We start from the raw sequence: 21614 nt of genomic DNA, 5'->3' as shown, positions 1-21614 counted from the left end.
ATTATAATCCACGAAGTGGAATTAAATATGAAATAAAGCTCCGTCTTTGTGCTTTCGCCCACCGATGTAAATCATAATGATAGTTTGGCTGCATTTCAAAATAAACTCAGCTGATTATTTTACTGTTCATTTAAATTAAGTTTGCAGTAATTTAACTGCCCCCCCCATAGCAAAAAAACAAAAAACAAAACTACATAACAATCGAGGAAAGTACCAGTCTTTATAGTTTTGAAGTTTTCTCTTCACTGATCAACGGATGGAGGAATGAAAAGAATCAGCTAGCATTTTTAACTACTATCACGAGACCTAAAACTATTATATTACCGTATTATATTAAATACTACATATTATAACACCTTTTGCCATTTCTTGAGTGGACAATTTCATCCTTCTTCACAATCTTTGTTAGTAGAACTACTTTTGGTGGGCAACAAACTCAGATAAATTCATAAATTGTGGGAAATCTTTATGTTTTTAATGTTGGTAGGTCCCCTAAAACGTCATCTTTCTGATTTACAGAAGTTTTTTCTCGCTCTTTCGGTGAGTCACGTGACGGACGCCATACTTGCAGTACCGCTGTTTCACCAGCATGCGACAAAAACGCTTGAACCGGCGGCGCACCTCCTGATCGAGCAGGTCCCTCGAACCGTGTTCGGTGCTGACTTGGAGGCGAAACTAACTTCCTGCCGAACTCTCGAGGGTTTCGAGAAGACCTCTCGGTGCAGCCATGGACGTCGCGCTGTACCTGATAGCCGCCGCCATCCTGGTTGTCCTGCTGCTGTTCGCCGTGAAGGTGCGGAGGAAAACCCAGGAAGGTAAGGAGCCCCGCGAGCTAACACGTCACTCAACCGCTCCTAGCGTCGAGTTGGCCAAGCTGCTGCCAACACGTATGATTAATGACATCTTTACACGTCATACTCGTGAATGCAGTGACGTCGTTTCCCCTTTATTTATATTTACAGACTTTGCTGGAAAGCCAGGTTAGCTTGCTCAAGCTAAATCAGGCCAGTAACAGCTCACAGCTGCTACACGCTACGGTGGCGGCAGTGTGTCAAAAACCTGACGACCAAAATAGGACGAATAATCGATTCAATTATAGATGGAGGTGTCTCAGTGACGTTTATATCTTGGTGTTTCACATATATTACTCTTAATTTATATTTATATATATAATTTATATTTCTCTCTCTATAGAGAGAGAGAGAGAGAGAAATAGACAGACATAGAAAGATGCTTTCTAGCTGTTCTTTTAACCCCTGGTACTTCTCAAATTTCTCGCGTTCCTTCTTCCTGAAGTTGGCATCAGCTGGTATGGCCACATCCATCACCACTGCTCTCTCCTGCTCTTTGTCCACCACTACTATGTCCGGTTGGTTCACCAGTAGCTGTTTATCAGTCTGGAAGCTGAAGGCCCACATCACCTTTGCCCTGTCATTCTCAACCACTTTTGGTGGTACGTCCCATTGGGATTTGGGTACTTCAAGTCCATACTGTGTTTCTGTTCCATATCCCTGCCACTTGGTTGTGCCTGTTTATGTATATATTTGATATATATACATATAAATAAAATATCTGCAGTTCAAACCAGGTAGACCATATAGCCTTACACCAGTGCACATTCTAAGGGTAAAGACGCGCAGCAGTCATCTGAGTGGTCCGTTGTGTGTTCTCACAGCTGATGTGGAGCACCGGCAGGATGTTGTCCGGGCAGCAGGGCCCCCTCAGCGGGTTCCAGAGGAGCGGGGAGCGGGCATGCCTCGGAGGAGGAGGAACCTTGCAGCGATGATGGCGAACAGACGGCCTCAAAGAGAACCAGTGGACCAGGGTAAACATGAGCAGAATGATAGAAGAACACGATCCAACGCGGGTTGTGAGAGCGGCTGTGGTATGTGATGCTGGGTGACCACTGAGTTCGTTGTTGGTGTCAGGAGAGGAGCATGAGGAGGAGGGGGAAGAGCAGAGGGAGGAGGAGACGGAGCAGAAGAGCTTCCAGCCAACAGCAAAAGTTGGAGCCAAAAAGCAGAAGAAGCTGGAGGAGAAACAGGCCAAGAAAGCCCAGAGAGAGGTGAGCAGCACTTGTCAAATATGCTCAGACTCATGATTTCCTCAATTCTGACTTTCCCTGCGTTGTTTCGCGCTTCCAGGCAGAGATGGAGGAGCGTGAGGAAAGGAAGAGGATGCAGGAGCTGAGAGAGAAGGAGAGACGGCAGGAGGAGGAGAAAGAACGACTGCTGGAGCAGAAGCAGGTCGCACCTCGGTCCTCCGCTCGGGTTTTGCCACCTGTCTTTTCCTCGCACGAGGAGACGAGATGACTCCCTGACGACTGTGTGTTTGTTCAGGAGGAGGACGAGCGGCGGGCTAAAGAGGAGCAGGAGAGACGGGAGGAGGAGGAGTACATGAGGCTCAAAGCTTCCTTCGTGGTAGAAGACCAGGGAGAGGAGGAGCAGCTCACGGAGGACCAGGTCAGAAAAACAACGCATTATCTGACCATGCTTTGATTGCAGTTCCTCTAACAAAAGCGTCTGTCCTTTACCCGTAGTCCCGCAACCTCCTGCAAGAATTCATCCAGTACATACAGGTGAGACTGACACTCAGCACAAACTGTCCCCGAAGCATCTGAGTCCAGGAGATGAGACCCGGTCCCCTCTGTCCCGCAGAACTCCAAAGTGGTTCTACTGGAGGACTTGGCTTCTCATTTTGGGATGAGAACCCAGGATGCCATCGCTCGACTGCAGAACCTGTTGGCTGACGGCTCCCTCACAGGTCGGTGGGATCGACACCAGGTCTGCGTCTGATGCCCGTTTCAAAATCGGGGCGTGAAAAACTCCATCAATATACCGGCTGCACGGATTTTAGAAACCTAGATTTATTATTAATTTGGTGCATCACCGTATTGTTGGAGCCAAATTACAGCTAACGTGACACTGTAAATTTGTCAAAAATTCATAAAAACTCGTCACACACGTACCTCATGTACTGGAGCAGAGAATCGAAATACTCGGAAGAACAAGTTTCTTTCTAAATCAACCGGCTGGTTTTGTGAAAACATGAAAGGGGGAATAAAGAGAGGTCGGAACAAGTGGATAAGATCGGAATCGCTGCTATATGGTCACCTGGTCGGCTGAAGTTCAGATATTTCTTTGATGATTGATGCACTATTGTGAGTCGTAGGACCGGTGCAGAGCAGAGGAGACACGGAGGCAGCACTGTGAACATCACAGCTCTCTGATGTACTTTGATGTCCACAGTGCCGCGACGTCCATGTTCGAAGTTGCCTTACAGTACAGACAGCGCTGCTTCTGTGTCTCCTGCACTGTGAACATCGTAGCACTTTGAACATCAAAGCACTGAACATCAAAGCACTGTGAACATCAAAGCACTGTGCAGAACCCCAAAGGCACCTCACAAACTGTCTGTCTTTGCTCCCATAGGAGTGATTGATGACAGGGGGAAGTTCATCTTCATCACTCCAGAGGAGCTGGACTCCGTTGCTCAGTTCATCAGACAGAGAGGCAGAGTCTCCATCACGGAGCTGGCCCAGGCCAGTAACTCCCTCATCAACCTGACGCCTGAGGCGGGCAGCGCTGCCTGATGGGCGCCGTGCCGGTGCAGGACGCCTCGGACTGAGAACTCTGAAAGTATGGACTCCTATCTGGACGAGGAAGCTGGTGAAAAGCCCCGCGTGCTATCGGTCAGCGACTGACAGCAGGCGACGTCACCACCTCCCACCATCACACTGAGCTCGTGATCGAACGAAAGATCTTTCAGCCTTTTAATAAACTGTAAAAATGAGCTAAAGTATAGTTTGAAGTGTTAAGTTTGCCGGTCTTTTTTGAGTTTTGTAGAACGTTTTCACCTATTCCAAGATTACCGGGGAAGGACCTGCTAACACCTCGTTCTTGTTCTTTGGGGATCTTTTGTAGCTCGTTCCACCTTCGTGACGTCTTAAAAGTTCTGTGGGTCAAAGCACGGTTCTCACTAATCAGTAGTTCTAGAAAAGAGCAGGCGTGTCAAGTCCGTCCTTACTCATTCTTTTTATTTTTAGATACCTGTACAATCAACGGCACGTTCAGTCTTAATTATAACAAACATTTTTACAATTAGCCTTCGGAGAAACCATTAACTCCGAGGTTCCCCTCAGCGTCCAGCCTGCACTGGGAAGAGCAACTCCATGTTCTCATTAAAGACGTAGAGAATTAAAACCCTCTTTGGTCGGGTTCAGTGCGGAAATCCAGCAGGTGCCAGGGGCACTGATCCGAGAAAAAACAAAAAAACCAGCCTGACTTTTTAAGGGAACGAGAGACTCTGATTCTGACCGGCAGAGACCTTCCGGTGATGGAATCGGCGTCGTTCAGCGGGACGTTTCCTCGTCTCCCCCCTTGTCGCTCTCTCCTCCTGGGCTCTGTTTTCTTTTCGTTATCTCCCACGTTGACGTGGCTTCTCTATCCTGAAACCACAGAGAAACATCAGTGCTAACGGCCAAATCTTGCCGCGTTCGAACCTTGTCAGACACCGAGAGCGCACCTTTATCTGTATGCCAAGGGGTACCAGGTCCTTTCTGAGGTCATCGCAGGCTTTGAGGAGCGGGATTCTCTCTGGGTACAGTCCTGGTTTGTTGGAGGTTTTGGGATTGGTCTTCTGGGCGAGTGCAAACACTCGAACTTCGCTTCTGAAATGAGTGAGCTGCTCCACGATGGCCTCCAAGTTCCCGGAGCTGCCCATCACGTCGTCGGCCTCCTGCACACACCGGGGCGGAACTATAACCCTTCGACCTATAAACGCTAGTTGACGCGGGACGCGTGTCTTCCACGTCCTCTGTTATTTCAAGAAGCAGCAGATTTCCATATGGAATTCAAAAGTTGGTTTACCGCTTAGGTTCTTCGTAAAGCTTAGAGTTAGGTCTGGTTTACTCGTTCTGAGCCAGGCCTTAAAGTCGGAATGTGTGTGCTGACCTTGCTGTGCAGCAGATCGATCCCAAACGCGTCCAGGACTTCTCTGATGTAGCTCGTGATGGCTCCGAAAACCGCTGGGCTCTGAGCTCCTCCTCCTCCAGCCTGAGCACAAATACCACACTACCAATCACTCAAAGGTGGGAGGGGCTTATGCCGTCCACATGGGCCTGACGGTGCAGATTTAAGCCTTCTTGTCCCAACTTGGGCTCATTTTTTCTAAGTTTTACGAGGGTCCTAAGTGATTGTACAGTCCAATGTTTCTTGAGGGGTTAAAGACAGCGAGTTACCTTAGAAACGGGGTGCAGCTGGCAGTTTCCATGATAAACCAGGTTCATTATGGCGTCAATGGCCCCATACGTGTCAAAGTCATCTGCCAGAGCTGCTCTCACGCTGGCTTTCGTCTCAGCTAACCTGGAGGAAACAACGCGTTTCAGCTGAAACACAGCTTCTCTTATCAATACTTCATACAAAACAGAAGCAACGTGAAATAATGAACAATGAATTCCAGCCAGGATGGGGTTCTCGGTACCTCTCCCACAGAAAAGCCTCCTGCACGGCTGAACACGGCAGCTGGCCCTTCATGTAGGCCTGGGCTTCATGACAGAAGGTTCTCAAGGTTCCCAGGGAGCACCTGGCCTCCTGCATGCTCCCGCTGCTGTAGTCTATAGCTGTGGACGCACCAGAGACCCCCGACCCCACCTTTAGACCCCAACGATGTCACACACAACAAACTTCTCATTTAGAGTCTGATTCAAGCAATAAAAATCAGCTAAAACGGCTCCACGTGAGTGATTCAACTGGAAAACGAAGACAAAAATGCAGAGAAGGCCTCGATCATCAGCTAAATTTGCAGGTCGGTTTGAGAAGAAACACCAACAAATCAAACGTACACATTTTCTGACTATTTAGTTTTTTTCTACTGAGAAATAACTTAAAAAGAGAAAAAAAAACACTGCAATATTTGTAAGTCTTTTAAAATGAATACCTGTTGTTTATTTTTTTTGCTGCAGTGATTCAACAGTGAATATTTGTGATACTTGTATTTGGCACTGTTTACTGTTAAGAGGAGGATCCCACCTGATCTGTACTTGGTCAGAAGGCAAAACATCCTGAATTCATTGGCGGAGTAAGACTGCAGGAAGTCCTGATGTTGGGGTGGGGGTGGGGGTGGGGGTGGGGGGGGGGGAGACAAATGATGGCACGAGCAATGAATCTTACGACTGGAAGGCGGGACAAGAATTCCTCGTGACTTTACCTTGATGGTGATGTAGTTCTTTAGAGATTTGGACATTTTCTCCGCGCTGCCTTTGAGGTGTAAATGCCCTAAAACATACAAGGTGATAAAAAAAGAGAGTGGACAACAGCGGTGGGGTGTTTGAGGGAAGAGCGCCAGTCCTTCAGAGGTCACAGGGGTACTAGCGCCACCTTGTGGAGGCACCTATCCGGCACGTTACTACCTGAGTGCAGGAAGTAGTTCCCCCATTGCCCACACTGATGGTAGGCTTCACTCTGGGCCACCTCGTTCTCATGGTGAGGGAAGGCCAGGTCAATGCCTCCGGAGTGGATGTCCAGCTGGCTCCCGAACACGGAGCTGGAACAACAACGACACGTCGCTGGAATTTTTGGCTGGTGCGCACAGATAAACTAGCAACGACAAACAACCGCATCACTGGCGGGTAGACGGTTTCGGTGCAGGTAATACGAACTGTTCTGAAAGACGTGGAGTTGGAAATTCAAACCTTGCAACGGTGGAGCATTCAATATGCCACCCGGGCCTCCCTCTGCCCCAAGGAGACTCCCAGTATGGTTCCTGAGGTTTGGACGGCTTCCACAGCGCAAAATCCCTCAAGTCTTTTTTATTTGTGTTGCCTGGAAAGTCACCAACGCACACATTACAATGGTTGTTCTCCATTTTAGCTAATACGAGCTAAATGGTGGCAGTAAACAAAGTGTGGACCGGAAGAAGCTAGCGCTTCATATTCTACACTCCAAACCAGTCGGGGGCAACACGTCATCAGAAAGTTGGGGTTTCCTCCCCTGGAGTAAGAAACAAGGCTATTCTCACTTCCACCGTACGAGCCGAAGGCCAAAGGTATTCATATTATACCAGTTTTACATCCAAACCCTCACCTTCGAGCTTTGGGTTTCAGAGTCTGTTTCCTACTTTCCTTCATCCTACAGTGACTCGCTATCGCCCCTTGAGTAACAAAGAGGCATTACGAGACAAGAAGGGATGCTACAAGCTAGTTCAGGTGCTTACATATGACCCCTTTAATCGAAAACCCAGAATGTATCCTGAATCATCCCGGGGCACTGTAGCAAGGTTTTTTTTTGAGAAATTTGGATTCCTCTAGAACAGTGGTCCCCAAACTACGGCCTGCCTCCACATTTGGCCCCGCCCCCTGAACAACACCAGAGACCATTTAGACCATTTTAGCCTGGTTACGGCGGATAGAAAGACTACTTGGAAAGGTTGCTAAGCAGACCTTGGTGTCATGGCGGTGATGCAGGAACATTTATTTCCTGACTTTTTTTTTCTGTGAAAACCCAGAGAGGGTTATTTGGTAGTGTGGCTTTCTGGAAAACAATACATTTTTACGTTTAGGCAACCGCATGATCGGCACACTTTTTCTGTTACAAACTGACCCCCCATCGGAGAAGGGGAAAGTTATGTGGCCCTCACAGAAAAAAAGTTTGGGGACCCCTGCTCTAGAACGTGGTCGGTGGCCTTTAACCGCGGGAAGCATCAGCTGTGTGCAGCGGCTCGTTCACGCCCTTATTCAACCGACCTCACCGCTTCTTCAAACGTTAACACGTTCCTTTAAATAATTCGGTGTCAGTCACTGTGAAACTGAATATTCTCATCTTTGTCGAATCCCATTTCATAGAAAAACTGCTGCATATTGTGGTCCGCGTGTATTGTTTTTCTTCTTTCATAATGCGGCCTCGAATGCCTCGTTCAGACGACTACTTCCAAGACAGGGCGGCAATTGACAGATGGCCCGTGACGCAAACGGTGCTTTTAAATCCTATCGGAGCATCCCAAGCGTCGCCAGTTTGGATCAGATTTGCAAAAATACCATTTTCACGTGCTCGTCGGCTGTCGAGATCTGCACTGCAGTCTGAACAAGGCCTGGAACTGACACTCACGCGAAGGCAGGGGGCGGCATGGTTCAGAGGTAGAGTGGCCATCTAGCAACTGAACGGTCGCGGGTTCAATCCAGACCTTGAGCAAGATACTAAGCCCCTAATACTCCGGCCCTTACTGGACCAGTTTGGACACCCCTGCTCTAATAGCTCCTGATGGTCTGCGACAGACAGGCGACCTGCACAGGGTGAGCCCTGCCTCTCGCCCAAAATCAGCTGAGATAGGCTCCACCCCCCCTGCGAACCTTAACGGATAAGCAGTAGAAAATGGACAGAAGGCAGAAAACCCTTACCAGCTCCTTCCTGAGGTTCCACAGCTCCCAAGAACTTGCCGTAACGATCACCGATGGACTGGATGTCAAAATACACGTCACCTGCAGCCGAATCAGTTCACGGATGTTGAGTAAGCGGGGCGGGATATCACGCCGTCACTGCAGCACTGACCCCCCCGACATACTCACCGTCATTCGTGACGTAAGCGCGTCCGTTGTCGATGATCTTCTGGATGAAGGCGATGATCTGAGGTACATTCTCGGTGACTCGTAGATACACTGCAGGGGGAATCACCTCCAAAAAAGAAAAAAGGAAAAATATGAAGACGTTTTTATTGAAACATCCTCCTTTAAAAAAAAAAAAAAAAAAAAAAAAACTGATCAAAACGTCCAAAAAATATGATTTGTTAAAACATCCGTCAGGAAATTATCAATTTTGAGAGTCAAAAACCAAATACTTGTAATTTTGAATGAACAAATGACAATCAGAGTATCTAGAAAATAAGCTGGACTCTAAAAGCCGACGTTAAACCCACTTAAACATCTTCTTTTAAACAATTTTCTCTTGTTTCCAGGCAGATTTTATTTGGTACTGGTATTTCTACTTTTGACATAATATATATATATATATATATTCGTTACAACCTGATCACACACCTTTAATGACATCATATCCTTCTTAAATTCTTCCTCGTACATTCTGGCGATGACGGTAGGGGAAACATTTTCCTGCAAAACAAATTAAAATGACGTTTTCGACGTCAAATGAGAAACAGAATTTGTGACTCTTTGCGTCTTACCTCTAAACCTCTGTTGATTATTTTGTCATCGATATCGGTGATGACCATGGCGTGGATGACCGTGATCCCGAACATCCGGGACAGAATCCTCTGCAGGATGTCGAACCTGACGTACGAACTGCGAGCAGAGAGCAGAGGGCGACCTTTTTTTCAAAAAATAAAAAAATAAAAATCACATTTATTTCTTAGCTTTGCTTTAGAAGTTGCAATGTATTACCACGCATGACCCAGGTGGGCGTGGTCGTAGACGGTCGGTCCGCAGCTGTACCTAACGCACAACACACGACAGCACCAGGTGAGCGCTTATCCCGCTACTACACCTGACTCTATTCATGACGTCACATCTTTGGTGATTCCATACCAGGTTGCTACGCCCTCTCTGGCCAGAACCAGAGGTTCTTTCTTCTTAGTCAGGCTGTTGAAAGCTTTCAAACCGGTGTCGAAGCCGCTGGGGGTGATCCATTTCTTCCCGGACACGCTGCTGCAAGATCCGTTCCATCTGAATTTGATTACATTGACTGAGCGCTTTAGCTTCGATAACAGGCCAGTGTTTGTCCGCATAGCGAGGTCTCGCGCGCCGTTAGCTTCGCCTAGCTTAGCTTCAGGACTAGCATATTGACATTGACCCAGCGAGGTAGCTAGAAACGAAGCAGGAGACCAGCAACATCTAATAAACACGCGAGCGAGAATCGCTTTCTCTTTCCCCGACCGGGAGGACGTCGCGCTTTGTCGCGTCACCTCCTCAAAGATCTCGCGAGAGTCTAATTCCCGGAAATACTCCGACGTATCATGTGATTCGCTGTTGCTTACGCTCTGAGTTGTAGCTATGACCCAATAATACTAATTTTGAAGTGACGGCTTGTCGGAGAAGTCTTCTATTATTCCTCACAAGATGCAGAACGTGATAAACACGGTGAAAGGGACGGCCCACGGGGTGGCGGAGTTCTTCACCCCGGTGCTGAAGGTAAACTTAGTCCCAGTACATGGGACGTTAGCTAGCTTGTCGATGGGTGGCTAGTGTCAGAACGGAAACTTAAATTGGACTGTTGATAAATGCTGCCCAGTCCCGTCCAGTATTAAGCTAGTTAATGTTAGCTGTTGCTAGCAGTTTGTAGCAGCCAGTGTTAAATCCGTGGAACGTCGCCTATAATGTTGCTGTAGTTGCTGCGCAGCTACACGAAGCTTTGTGGTACCACCGAGCTCAAGCCATATTTGCTTCTCAGGTTCTGTTTTTGGTTTCCTTCTTAAAACACAGGAATCAAAATTCAAAGAAACTGGAGTCATCACACCGGAAGAGGTGAGAACAAACCTGATAAAGATTCATTTCGGATGAGGTGTTTGGATCATTAGACCCACGTTCAGAATTACAGCAAGTACTTTATGTCTGTGTTTCAGTTTGTAGCAGCTGGAGATCACTTGGTCCACCATTGCCCCACATGGAAGTGGTAAGTGTTTGTTACAAGCCTCTTAAAACTTCCTCAAACCCTGATAACCGTTTTGAATGAGGCGGGAGTTTATTAATTAACTTTTATATCAACCACGTTACTGATACGGAGTTTTTTAAGGACGCTTTTATTTTATACGCCACCACCCAGGTGAGCGTTACTCATTTATTAGGATAAGAAGAGGAATAGAGCAAAGAATTATCAGGTTAAATACTTGATTCCTCCTATTTTTCCAAGTGTAATGATGATGTAGGAACACCAGGTTATAATTTGTGACGGAACAGCGCAATTCCACACAGTTGATATAATTTTTAATACCGCATTTGGTTTGATTTTTGTTGGAAAGCTCTCTTTTGAGGCAGTGAAACCGCGGCAGAAGGCAGTGACAGCGTTCTGGAGATTTCTCAGACTTCTACTTCTTTCTTTTTTTTTTTTTAACCCGGAAAAATGAGGAAATTGTTACATCTCAGCAACGCAGTAAGTTCCCGTTCACCTAAAAAAGTGAATGTGTTTCATTCGCTTTGTTTTTTTGGATCAAAACAGCAACCTCGAAATATAACCCTGCGATAAAATGACGAAATGTCGGTCCGTCTCCGCTCATCGTCCTCGCCCAGAACGACTTGTTTCCTTTTATGGAGTGCTTTTATCCCGAACGAGGCTTTGGTCGGCCATCTTCTTTTTCTGAGTTTCTGAACAAAACAGCACAACTCTGCCATTGCAAAGGTCGTTGAGGTCAAAGGGGAATTGATTTGCGTAGAAGGGGTGTCAGCATTTTTCCACAGCGGTTTTCAATATGTTGTCTACGACCCCGACGCCACAGAAGTCCCACATTGAGCCGCGCACGCCGTATCCTCGAGTACTTGCCCTGTTGCATCACTCGGTACTTTCAAGCATGGTTTATGCTTCGGCGTCGCGGCGATGGCGTAGACCCTAAGGCGTCATTGAGCATTCGAAGTTCTGCGTCAAGGGAACGCGTTGCTCTGCAATTCACCGCCAAGCCGCTAGGGGGTGTGGCTTTGTCTTTGTATGGTTTCGGGTGTTTCGCCATATCTCCCTCCACGAATTCTTTGCCATTTGGCAGTCTTTATCGTGCCTTGAAGAGGAGTTGTAACGGCGGTCATACTTGCAGACCTCCTCAATAACCCTTTCTTCGGCTCGGTCCATTTTTGCGTGTCGCTCTCACCACCGAAACTTTAAAAATGGCGGCGTTGTTCTGCTGAACCGCAAATGACGCTCTGAGCGGCCCAATCACAGTCCTTGACGTTCACGTTTACGACGCGTCGGCGCGAGGTGCACGTCAGGCTACGGCGTAGGGGTAGAAGCAGAAGCATAAACCAGGCTTTACTTCTTTCAGAAATTCCTCAGCTCTGCGTTCGGTTACTGCACGTCTCCCCAGGTACGCACCAGTAGTGAGTAACTGGTGCTTGTGCTTCCCTCCTCCCTCAGGGCTACTGGGGAAGAAGTTAAAGTGAAGCCATATTTACCCCAGGATAAACAGTTCCTCCTGACACGCAATGGTAAGAGACTTTTAATCCAGCCTGTGGGGTTTACCCTCCAACCAGGTAGATCTGACACATGCCGTATTCCTCCCCTCCCCCGTTATAGCATTTCAAACCCACCAATCTAATTGAGGAATGTTTTGGACTTTCACTTTTTCCGTTTCTACTGTGATACTTTAAAAGGCTCACGAGAATCCCTTCACGGAAACATGGCCGCTGGAACGCCAGATTCTCCAGGAATGGAAGGCTGTGGTTGCGAGGTAGAATTAGGATTATGGTTCCTCGCCAACGATTCCCCTGATGACAGGGCAGCAAGCGGCTCATCCAGCGATTTAAAACACCTCATAAATTCAGGCATTTCGATGAATCGAGGCCAAAATGTAGAAGAAAAAAAAAAAACGAAGCTCAAAATGGAAAATTTGCGAGAACGCCGACGAACAAGTTCCTGGCCCTGTGCCAAGACATTCAGTTTGGACAGGTCGGCCAGGCTGTTCTTCTGGATGTTGCCCCTGACCGTGTTGGCGCTGTCCAGTCCCTGGAGAGCCCTGACAAAAGCTTTCCGCAGCGCGCTGATCCGCTCTGCAGCCTTCTTTTGGGGCGCTCTGGGTATCGCGGAAGTGGGCCTTCAGGTCTCTGGGGACAATGGAGACACTGAGGAAACGTCCACCTGCTGGCTGTGGCGTCGCACAGCCAGCAGGTGGACGTTTCCTCAACGCCTCCTTGGCAGACGAGCCGCAGGAAGTCAGAGCATGATGCTTTTTCAAAAGGTGGAAATGGGGCTTTACGATTCGGCCAGCCAGCGGGAGAGCAAGGTGTGGGGTGGCGGGCTTGAAGGTCCTGCAGGCGCTCAAGTTCCAACAGCGTAGCATCCGTATGACGCCGAAGGGAGAGGAGATCGTCTTCGCAGGCGTGCTTGCTTGAGAAGACGGGGGAACGGATCTCCTGTTCACGCAGGAAACCCTCCACATCAGGGTGGCTTTCAAGCCCCCCCCAGGAGCGGCAGGGTATTTGCTTCCCCAGTGGCCATTTTTTTAAGAGCACCTTTGCCATCTGTCAATAACGAATGAAATGTATTCCAGTTATTCATGTTCAGTTTTTCATTTTATTATTATTTTTTAATTCATTTGAAGAAACCACAACCCCCCCCCCCCCACACACACACACACACACACACACACACACACACACTTTTACATGCCATATTTCTGGTGCTGATAAAGAGCCTGTGAGCCAAATCACCAAAGGACCTCAAAGGTTGAACTGTTTGACTGCAAGTAACGTCAATGCGGCTGTTTGTGGTTCCGCAGTCCCCTGCTACAAGCGCTGTAAACAGATGGAGTACTCAGACGAGCTGGAGGCCATCATCGAGGAGGACGACGGAGACGGGGGCTGGGTGGACACCTACCATAACTCAGGTCGAGATTTGGGGTCCTATTTGCCAGTTCGTGAACGTTCCGTTTGTAAGGTGAACAAGTAGCCAAAAAGACTTGGTTCTTAATCCCGAGAATCCGTGTGGAATCCCAATTCTGTCCCTCGGATGCATTCACCATGATGTGAAAAGCCCGGAACACACACGCACAAATGCATTCACGGTAGAAACTGATCTGTGTTTGTTGGATTTCAACAGGTGTGTTAGGAGTCACGGACGCTGTACGAGAAATTTCACTGGACAACAACAAGGTCGGTTGTATTTTCAAGTTTTTGGTTCACGAGTAAACGGCGTGTGACGGTTTAAAAGTTGGTGAGCAGGGGTCTGTTTAAAATGAGAGCCTTGATCTCCTCCGGTGAAACGGGTGTAGTTTGAAGGACAGAGGACACTCTTTGGGGGCCTCGATCCAGAACCACGGGATCTGATCCTCCCCCCCGCTCCGACCATGTCAGCCGCCCTAAAAACACCTCCCTTTATCTTGCATCTGCCAGACATCACAGACATCGGGGACCCCGTGTTGTGGAAGGTGAACGCTGCCGTGGAGGGATGACCACTAGATGGCAGAAGACTCTAGAGAAACAAGTGACCAGGATGTCGAGCTGTTCATCTGCTCATTTCCAGCTCTTTTGGTCCAACAGTTTAAACATCACTCTGGTCTGGCAGAGGGAGGACGCAGTTGTCATCCGGTGATAAAAAACCCCCCCTGCTTTATAAATCCATTCGCGCCGGGATATTATTTCTGGACGTGTGTCAAATATTTTGTCGGCGCACACGCTTTGACACCGCGGTTTAGAGGATCGAAGTGTTATCAGCCTTTTTTTTATTTGTTCAGCTTCAGCAGTCAGTTTGACACCTGACATGACTTTTCGGCCGCAGAAGTCAACTTTGCCGAAAAAGAACTCAGGAGAGTTGTCACTGACGAACACTGAGAGAGGAATCATGGGGATGTTGTAAACTGCCTTTTTTTTTTTTTTGCGCGTCAGTTCCCCTCGTGCACCATCTGCCATGATAACAAGTTGGAGCGTAACACCTGTGTCTGATGCATCCAGGACAAGAATATGAATGCCACATCGGCGGCGTGCTGCGACGACGGCAACGAAGACGACGACGAAGACGGAGAGGCGGCAGATATGGAAGGTACTCCTATGCTGACAAGACTTGGTCGGCGCTAAATTCCGGATGTCAGCCCCAGTTGAAACATTTCCTAAATATCTGGCTCTTCTTTCATCCTCTTTCAGAATACGAGGAAAGCGGATTACTGGAAACGGACGAGGTACGGTTCAGGGAACGTCGTCCCATCTGCTGCTCCCGGAACCTCCATCTAACGTGCGGTGTGTGTGTGTGTGTGTGTGTGTGTGTGTGTGTGTGTTCTCTGGTCAGGCTACCCTGGACACCAGCAAAATGGTGGAAGCTAAAGTCCGAGCAGAGCCCGGGAGCGAAGATGCCATCCTCCAGACTAGAACATATGATCTGTACATCACGTACGATAAATACTACCAGACCCCTCGACTCTGGCTCTTTGGATACGACGAAGTAGGTACCAGGGTGCCGCGGAACCTCGCCAACGTTAGAAAATCACGTTCTGACTCTGCGGCGCTCAACAGAATTTTCTTATTCCCCCCTTTCTTTCTTTTTTCAGCGCGGTTATAATCCCACGCGTCAAATTCCCCAAACAGAGTTTCTGAAAGCGGGAAGAAAATTGTTTTTTAACATTTTTAAGGCTGCTAAGTGTTTCCAGCGTTGGGGAAACAGAAATACCAATAGACTCCCACTGAAGTCGTGTCATTCTTTTATTGCCGCTGTAAAGCGGTAAAACCAGCCTCCAGTTGAGCCGGCTTCCCAGCTGCTCCGAGGACCACAGAGTTGCCTATTCATGTTCCTACAAACGTTTAATCTTGGGAAAACTCGAAATGATTATATGAGTTTTCACACTTAAACTCAGAGCAGTCTTTTTGGTTTTCCATGGTTGAATCCCAGTGGGAGTTAGGACATTTAAAAACGGATGTTTTTCCAGCCTCTGGCTATGACAAATGGTGTGGATTTTGTGGAGGGACTCGCTCCCCCCCCCCGCTCTGACATAGCGACGCCTGTCCACGCTGTGGTGTCTTCCAGGAAAGGCAGCCGTTGACCGTAGAACAGATGTATGAGGACATCAGCCAGGACCACGTGAAGAAGACGGTTACCATAGAGAACCACCCCCACCTTCCTCCCCCTGCCATGTGTTCCGTTCACCCCTGCAGGTGAGAGCGGGAGCGAGAGGGAAGACTGCTGAGCTCAGACGACAAATTTCAGCACTTCCTGAGCACCGGTCCAGTGCTGTCGGATGCATTAATTATGATTCAAGCCCCCAAAACTTTGAAGTCTCAATCTTCTGAATTTGTACAGAAAACAGCAGTCTCTGCTCAGCAAGCTGCTTCCCTACAAAAACAGAACCCCTACTGTCAAAAAAAAAAGTTCCGCCCCCTTCAGTTTCCTGGAAATGAAGTGCTGGTAGTTTTTTCTGTCAAACCAACATGAATTTCCTGCCCTGTCACAGAGATGTGAACAGTTAACAACTCGGTGCTCGTGCTGACTTAAATGCTGCAGTCCTCAACGTGCACGCTTTCCGCTGAATGATGCGTTCGGAATGGTGTCCAGACTTTAGCTGGGATGTTCCCAGTCTGGTGGGATGGAAGATGGATGCGCATTCAGATGCAGGATCATAATGAAGTTCGACGCAACCGGCCCTCAAAGCCCAATCAGCCACATTCAGTTAAATATAACCGCCTAAGTAGTGATGATTGGCTAGGATAGAGTAAGAGTTCATGTTCAGCCAACCAGAGACATCAGGCGGGCGGGTGTTTACACTCAAACCCAGCACGTAGCAGAAGACACACACAAACTATCAGAAATGGCGAGTCCGGAGTCGTCCACTCATCATGTGAATGCTGAGTGGACGTTAAGTCGTCCCGGAGCAAAGAGGCCGTCAACGTTCAGTGTTAGCAACTCCCAGTTTAATGAAGCGCCTTGACGGCCCCGCGCTTCTACTAAACTCGTGGCCAGAAACACCCTTGACACCGCTAACGGTGATAGCAAGCCAGCGCTGCTAACGTGAGCTCCGCTCACAAAGAAGGACACGGAGCTCACGCCGTCCAAGCAGCCAAAGCTGGATTTCCCCAAAAACCCGTGCCACAGACGGAACTTAACGAACGGATAGGCCGTTATGTTGCTGATAACAGGCTGCCGTTGCTAGCAGGTGATTCAGACTCCTCCAGAGCCTTCACGGGAGAGGAGGAGCAGCTCTGCCCTGCAGAGACGCGTGCAATTAAATAAGATACAATTCTTAAACACTGTTAAACTTGAAAGAAAGTTACTTTCCCTGGTAACTACTTTCATAGGAGAGTAACTCAAGTTACTAAGAAGTAAGAGAAGTTGCACGTAACTGTCACTAATTACTTTTTCAATGTGACGCGCCCAACACTGGTGGCGATTCCCGTGAAATGCACCGTCAGACCAAACAACCGAGTACAACGACTGGGATTTTCGTATTTCCAGAAACGTACGAAGGAACCAAACTCTGACTCTTGCATTTTCAGGCACGCCGAAGTGATGAAAAAGATCATCGAGACGGTGGCAGAAGGAGGAGGGGAGCTCGGAGTGCACATGTATCCTTTCACCTCAATAACCTCACATGGGCTTTTGACGGCAGCGCTTCACAGGAAGGATGACCTTGCAACTTGCGATGGTTATCATTCTGCAACTGGCCATTTCACACCTCTCGGCTTCAAAAAACACCCGTGGAGAGACACCTGGAAACGCTGAGTCATATCAGTACCGAAACGCCGCTTGTATTTGCCTCTGCCACCCTCGAGTAACTCCACATCTGCTTCATGCACATGCTGGTGTACCACGTTGATGGTAATAATACAAGCAGCTTGAAGACAAGAACCAAAAAAAGTAGATGATACAGTAATAATGAAGTGGTTAAAAGTTGGCGGTTTTGAAGAGCTGTGTTACGAGGGATTTCTAGAACGTGGCGTCATCGCTGATGATGTTGACGAGGAGGGCGGACGGAACCAGTGGAGTTTCTGATGGCTTGGGGGACAGGGTCCTGGTCCGTGAGTGAGTGAGCAGTCGCGCAGCAGTGTTCTGGATGTATCTTGAGTTGGTTTTTTTTTGCATTTTGGATGATGCGCATTTGCAGTAAACCGCATGATGGGGGCTTCAGCAGCTGAGAGGGATGTAGAACAGCGTTTCTTCGGCGCAGACGTAGAGCTGGATCTCCTCCGCGAAAGCACTGGAACTGAAGCCCATGACGGTGCATTATGTGACCAAGGGGTAGGACATACAGGATGAAGAGGCGGGGGGCCAAGATCTGAGCCCTGGGGAACACCTTAGGAGAGGGGAGCAGCAGAGGAGCTGCCGTTATTGGTGCTGATAAACTGCCGCGTGTCCTTGACAAGGGTGGGGGATGGTGGCAGGGATATTAGAAGTGGATTCAAGGTGGCTTGAGTTTTTTGTGATTGGAGGTGGTGGGGGCTGTTAAGCCCAAATCAAAAGGGAGTTTTAACTTCATGCTCTCAAGTTAATAATTTGTGATTTTGAGGGGGGTTGCATTTCGATGACCCAATCCACTCTCTCCATTTGATGTTGTTTTTAGCCCGAGTCTTGGTCTCTCAGGACCGATCATATCGCTGGTGTTTCACAATACATGCTCCTATTAATAGGCCCAGCTTGTGACAGGTTTGGACTTCACACAACAGTGAAATAAAAAAAAAGGGCTGAAATTATTAAGGGAGCTTTGACCTCATGTTCAGGACTGTAACAGTCTTCCTTGACTGGATAAAGTTGCAACCAGTGTCGCACTGTTGCATCATCCAGCTCGCAGCAGCTAGCCAAGAATGGGGTTTGAGGCTAGGGGAAATGTTTCATTCTAACCAGAGGACAGGGAGAGTGCTGCTGTTTAGTGGTGGGAACTGTATGCTTAAAAGCAGACGCGATTGTTATGAGGTTGAATGAGGGTGACGCGCGTGCCAGGGCGGTTAGCAAGCTAACGCACCTGAGCCTCCGTCAGGTTCTTGTCCGGACCCACGAGCCACAAATGGTTGCCTTCAGCAAGACTATCAATCAATCAATACACACACACACATATCAAAAGCAATGACTCTGTAACTCATAAAGCACCAACATAAAAGTAATCAACAAACCCGTAACTGAGGAAACACCAGAGGCTGAATAAAACCTATCAGTCAATCAACTTAAAAACTTCCCCAGCAGATATGAAGGGATAACAGCAGCATATCATAATAAAGTAAGTGATAAATGGACATGATAACGATCATAAACTGATAGAGCAGTAATAAAACCCTCTGGCATTTATAAACAGTCCAGAAATGAGAAGGTAAAGTTCAGTTAAACTAAAAAAACAAACAAACAAACAAACAAATAGTTTTAAAAACTGGCAGATGGCAGTGAGGACCTAGAAGACCTGAGGGTTCTACCGGGTTCTTCATGCTGCTGAATATTTAGAATCGACACCATCAAGAGCTTTTTTCTTGGATTTTCTTTGGATTGGTATAATTGGACCTCCTCCTGGTCCTCGTCAGCTCGCGCGCTGCTGACTTTTGTAGTAATTGTAATATCAGCTGATAGTATCATTCACTGCGTGTGTGTATTTTTTTAGATATCGAATAAAAATTGGCAAGGACATCACCATATTGTTTTCCCCCCGCCATACATCGCAGTACGATACAAAATCTGATAGTCCGATGGGCTACAAAATTTACTGAGTATTCCAAAAACGATAAATGATATTGATCTTGTATTATCATATTGATAATTTAATGGGCAAACATTAAAACGAATGTATTCCAAATTTCCATTCACACACATAACACGGCCAGCTAATAGTGAATCATCCCCAGAACTAGCCCAGTGGAGCTCCTCTGCTAAGTTAGCTTAGCATAGTGAATGGTAGTTAATGGGAAGTGTTAGCACACCTCCATCAAACGCTACCAAAAACACATTTCTTCAAAACTGCCTTAACTGTTGTTTTTTTTTCAAAATAAAACTGAGGTTGTGTAGATCAGTTGCTTCATGTTTCGCCGTCTCAGAACGCATTATTGTAATTGAAGAATCAGAGAACTGCCGGACTACTTTTCCGCCTGAGCGTGGCGACTTGCCGCAACGTGTCGAAACTCCGAGCAACAAAACCAACAGCTAGAAAGACCAGCCGCTGCTACCAGGATTATTTCAGCGCTTCAGTCCGTTCACCGGGATTTTGCGTCGTCCTTAACTCTGCCTTCCAGGTATCTTCTGATTTTCCTCAAGTTCGTCCAGGCCGTCATCCCCACGATAGAATATGACTACACGCGACACTTCACCATGTAGCTTCATCCGTCTCTACCGGCGCGCCCGAGCACGGCGAGGAAAGGTCCTTTCGCCTCTGTTGTCCGGTTCGATCTGGTTCCAGTTGGTGGAGTGTTTGTGTTACTCTGAGACACTTTTTTTTTTCTTTTTCTTTTTTTTTTAAATAAATGGGCGTAGGACGTCAAGAATGTTTGAGATGCGTGATGAAACTTTCAAGGAACAGCCTGACTTTGGGAACCAGGCTTGTTTTCCATGAGTCGAGATAAAAAAAAAAAAAAAAAATTAAAAAAAAAAATCGCTCTGTTCTCACAGTACAGGCATGGATGTGTTTTGACTAATTGCTGCTAATTCTAGCTAAGATCGTGTTATCCGGAGCTGTCTTATTTCCATGTATATCCTTTGTTTTTGTTTTTTTAAATACGTACGTGGATGTAGACATGTAAGAAATGACACTGATCAGTTTGCCCTCTCCCCGTCTGGTGCCATCCACACTCAATCCAAGTCTCACTTTGCATTGCTGAGTCATGGCGAGACAGCACACAGCCACATTTCCAACATCTGACTGTCCGTCCCCGCCCCCCCCCCCCCCCCCCAAAAAAAAAACACTCCCTGACTGTATGTGCTCAGCCTTCACTATCAGTGAGGTATCCACTTTCAAAGCAGAACAAATAGTTAGCAAATCATCAACTGGAATTTAAAACGTTTCACAACAGTTTGGCAAACACTTCCTCTTGTGGACGGAAGAGCGAGTCATTCGCTCCGAGCGGGTGAAGCTTGTTCGACCCGATGAATGTAAGTCCACATTCCCTCCGATTCAACAGGAAAGTCCCGGAAACTTCTACACAGGTTTGGGTGGAATTACTTGGAACCAGGTGGCCGCGGACCGGCACATGCCGGCATCTGAGCAGTCTGCTGGTTTTTGCCACCGACAGATGTGACTCCATCACGGGGAAGGTGTTTGGCCTCTTCGCTCTGGCTTATGGAGCAACTGTTTCTGCTGTTTATGCTTCAGTGCCCCACCCCCCGCCCTCTTATCTAACCAACATGGCGTGCGAGGTGAAGTGTTTTCACCCACACGGAGCTCGATTAGCCAAAACTTCACGGTGAACCCGCCCGCCCAAGGTCACGCAGCGTCTTTTGGCACACAAAGACAAACCATTGTTTAACTTTTAGATAACACTACACTGCTCTGCCTGTACTCACACACTCCCTGGAAACCCTCCCCCCCCCCCCAGCCTTTGTCTTCTTACAATTCGCCACCGACAAGATCTCAGAGGACGGTTCTCCTTACGTTCTAGACACACGCCAAGCTCCGCAGGGATCCTCTCGATAATGTCATCAGACACTTGGGGTTATAATCGGAGCTTGTGAATCGCTAAACCAAGCAATGTTTACTTCCACGGCAAAATGCCCCTCTGCAGCCATTCCAAGGCTGCTTAGTCTGGACTTGATCCAGTCACATTTCTCCCATGACTTGCAACCAAAAAGGGGGGGAAATTGGCACGAGTTTGAAAGTACCAGCGTTCACCCCGAGGAAGTACGTGCGGCACTTAAAGTGCTCGATTCTCCCGTACGCAGGGGGCAGAAGAGCTTTTTGGCTCCGGAGTTGGAGCAAAACAACAGCGCCGAGATCCGTAGAACCCCCAGAAAAACCTTCTTCACACACCCTACCTGGGGTTGTTCCGTTCATCAACATCCAACCTACAAGCCAAGTCATTTAAA

The 21614-nt window shown here is 47.8% G+C and overlaps 3 protein-coding genes across 4 annotated transcripts; 2 read left to right on the top strand and 1 right to left on the bottom strand.

Annotated features, from left to right (window-relative positions):
• Window positions 1-575: 575 nt before the first annotated feature.
• On the top strand, window positions 576-3815 carry ddrgk1 (DDRGK domain containing 1). Its single transcript, XM_086213133.1, has 8 exons — window positions 576-815; window positions 1676-1825; window positions 1929-2065; window positions 2145-2246; window positions 2340-2462; window positions 2540-2578; window positions 2658-2763; window positions 3432-3815. The coding sequence occupies exons 1-8, from the start codon at window positions 728-730 to the stop codon at window positions 3590-3592; spliced, it is 906 nt and encodes a 301-aa protein (XP_086069259.1). The 5' UTR covers window positions 576-727; the 3' UTR covers window positions 3593-3815.
• A 195-nt stretch (window positions 3816-4010) lies between these two features.
• On the bottom strand, window positions 4011-9923 carry cars2 (cysteinyl-tRNA synthetase 2, mitochondrial). Of its 2 annotated transcripts, none has more exons than XM_086212748.1 (15): window positions 9533-9923; window positions 9389-9439; window positions 9172-9289; window positions 9029-9100; window positions 8561-8666; window positions 8393-8473; window positions 6692-6821; window positions 6410-6543; window positions 6208-6275; window positions 6030-6096; window positions 5482-5620; window positions 5240-5363; window positions 4953-5054; window positions 4525-4734; window positions 4011-4447 (listed from the first exon to the last, which is right to left on the bottom strand). In XM_086212748.1, exons 1-15 carry the CDS (start codon window positions 9730-9732, stop codon window positions 4352-4354), a joined length of 1698 nt encoding a protein of 565 aa, XP_086068874.1. In that variant the 5' UTR covers window positions 9733-9923; the 3' UTR covers window positions 4011-4351. The 2 variants fall into 2 exon arrangements, with proteins under 2 accessions (XP_086068874.1, XP_086068808.1); XM_086212682.1 differs by having other exon boundaries at window positions 4525-4737; window positions 9533-9922.
• atg3 (autophagy related 3) lies at window positions 9651-20040 on the top strand. Its single transcript, XM_086213023.1, has 12 exons — window positions 9651-10135; window positions 10427-10468; window positions 10567-10616; window positions 12063-12133; window positions 13423-13530; window positions 13743-13795; window positions 14594-14681; window positions 14783-14817; window positions 14925-15077; window positions 15657-15784; window positions 17120-17188; window positions 19832-20040. Exons 1-12 carry the CDS (start codon window positions 10064-10066, stop codon window positions 19911-19913), a joined length of 951 nt encoding a protein of 316 aa, XP_086069149.1. The 5' UTR covers window positions 9651-10063; the 3' UTR covers window positions 19914-20040.
• Window positions 20041-21614: the final 1574 nt, after the last annotated feature.

The sequence above is a fragment of the Aulostomus chinensis genome, chromosome 1, assembly GCF_037954235.1.
Source record: "Aulostomus chinensis isolate RoL2024-O1b breed Wild chromosome 1, RoL_Achi_v1.0, whole genome shotgun sequence".
Lineage (NCBI taxonomy): Eukaryota > Metazoa > Chordata > Actinopteri > Syngnathiformes > Aulostomidae > Aulostomus > Aulostomus chinensis.
Note: the sequence above shows the minus strand (reverse complement) of the source record. Positions and strands in the feature narration are given on the sequence as shown.

What these genes read in the sequence shown, in the direction of transcription:
- ddrgk1 (XM_086213133.1), top strand. Translation starts at nt 728, where the DNA reads ATGGACGTCGCGCTGTACCTGATAGCCGCCGCCATCCTGGTTGTCCTG. An exon ending in CCAAGAAAGCCCAGAGAGAG is followed by an intron (nt 2,066 to 2,144) that starts GTGAGCAGCACT and finishes TCGCGCTTCCAG; the next exon opens with GCAGAGATGGAGGAGCGTGA. An exon ending in GGCTGACGGCTCCCTCACAG is followed by an intron (nt 2,764 to 3,431) that starts GTCGGTGGGATC and finishes TTGCTCCCATAG; the next exon opens with GAGTGATTGATGACAGGGGG.
- atg3 (XM_086213023.1), top strand. Translation starts at nt 10,064, where the DNA reads ATGCAGAACGTGATAAACACGGTGAAAGGGACGGCCCACGGGGTGGCG. An exon ending in CATTGCCCCACATGGAAGTG is followed by an intron (nt 10,617 to 12,062) that starts GTAAGTGTTTGT and finishes CTCCTCCCTCAG; the next exon opens with GGCTACTGGGGAAGAAGTTA. An exon ending in GGGGAGCTCGGAGTGCACAT is followed by an intron (nt 17,189 to 19,831) that starts GTATCCTTTCAC and finishes TCTGCCTTCCAG; the next exon opens with GTATCTTCTGATTTTCCTCA.
- cars2 (XM_086212682.1), bottom strand. Translation starts at nt 9,732, where the DNA reads ATGCGGACAAACACTGGCCTGTTATCGAAGCTAAAGCGCTCAGTCAAT. An exon ending in AGAGAGGGCGTAGCAACCTG is followed by an intron (nt 9,440 to 9,532) that starts GTATGGAATCAC and finishes GTTGTGCGTTAG; the next exon opens with GTACAGCTGCGGACCGACCG. An exon ending in CCCTTGGCATACAGATAAAG is followed by an intron (nt 4,448 to 4,524) that starts GTGCGCTCTCGG and finishes CTGTGGTTTCAG; the next exon opens with GATAGAGAAGCCACGTCAAC.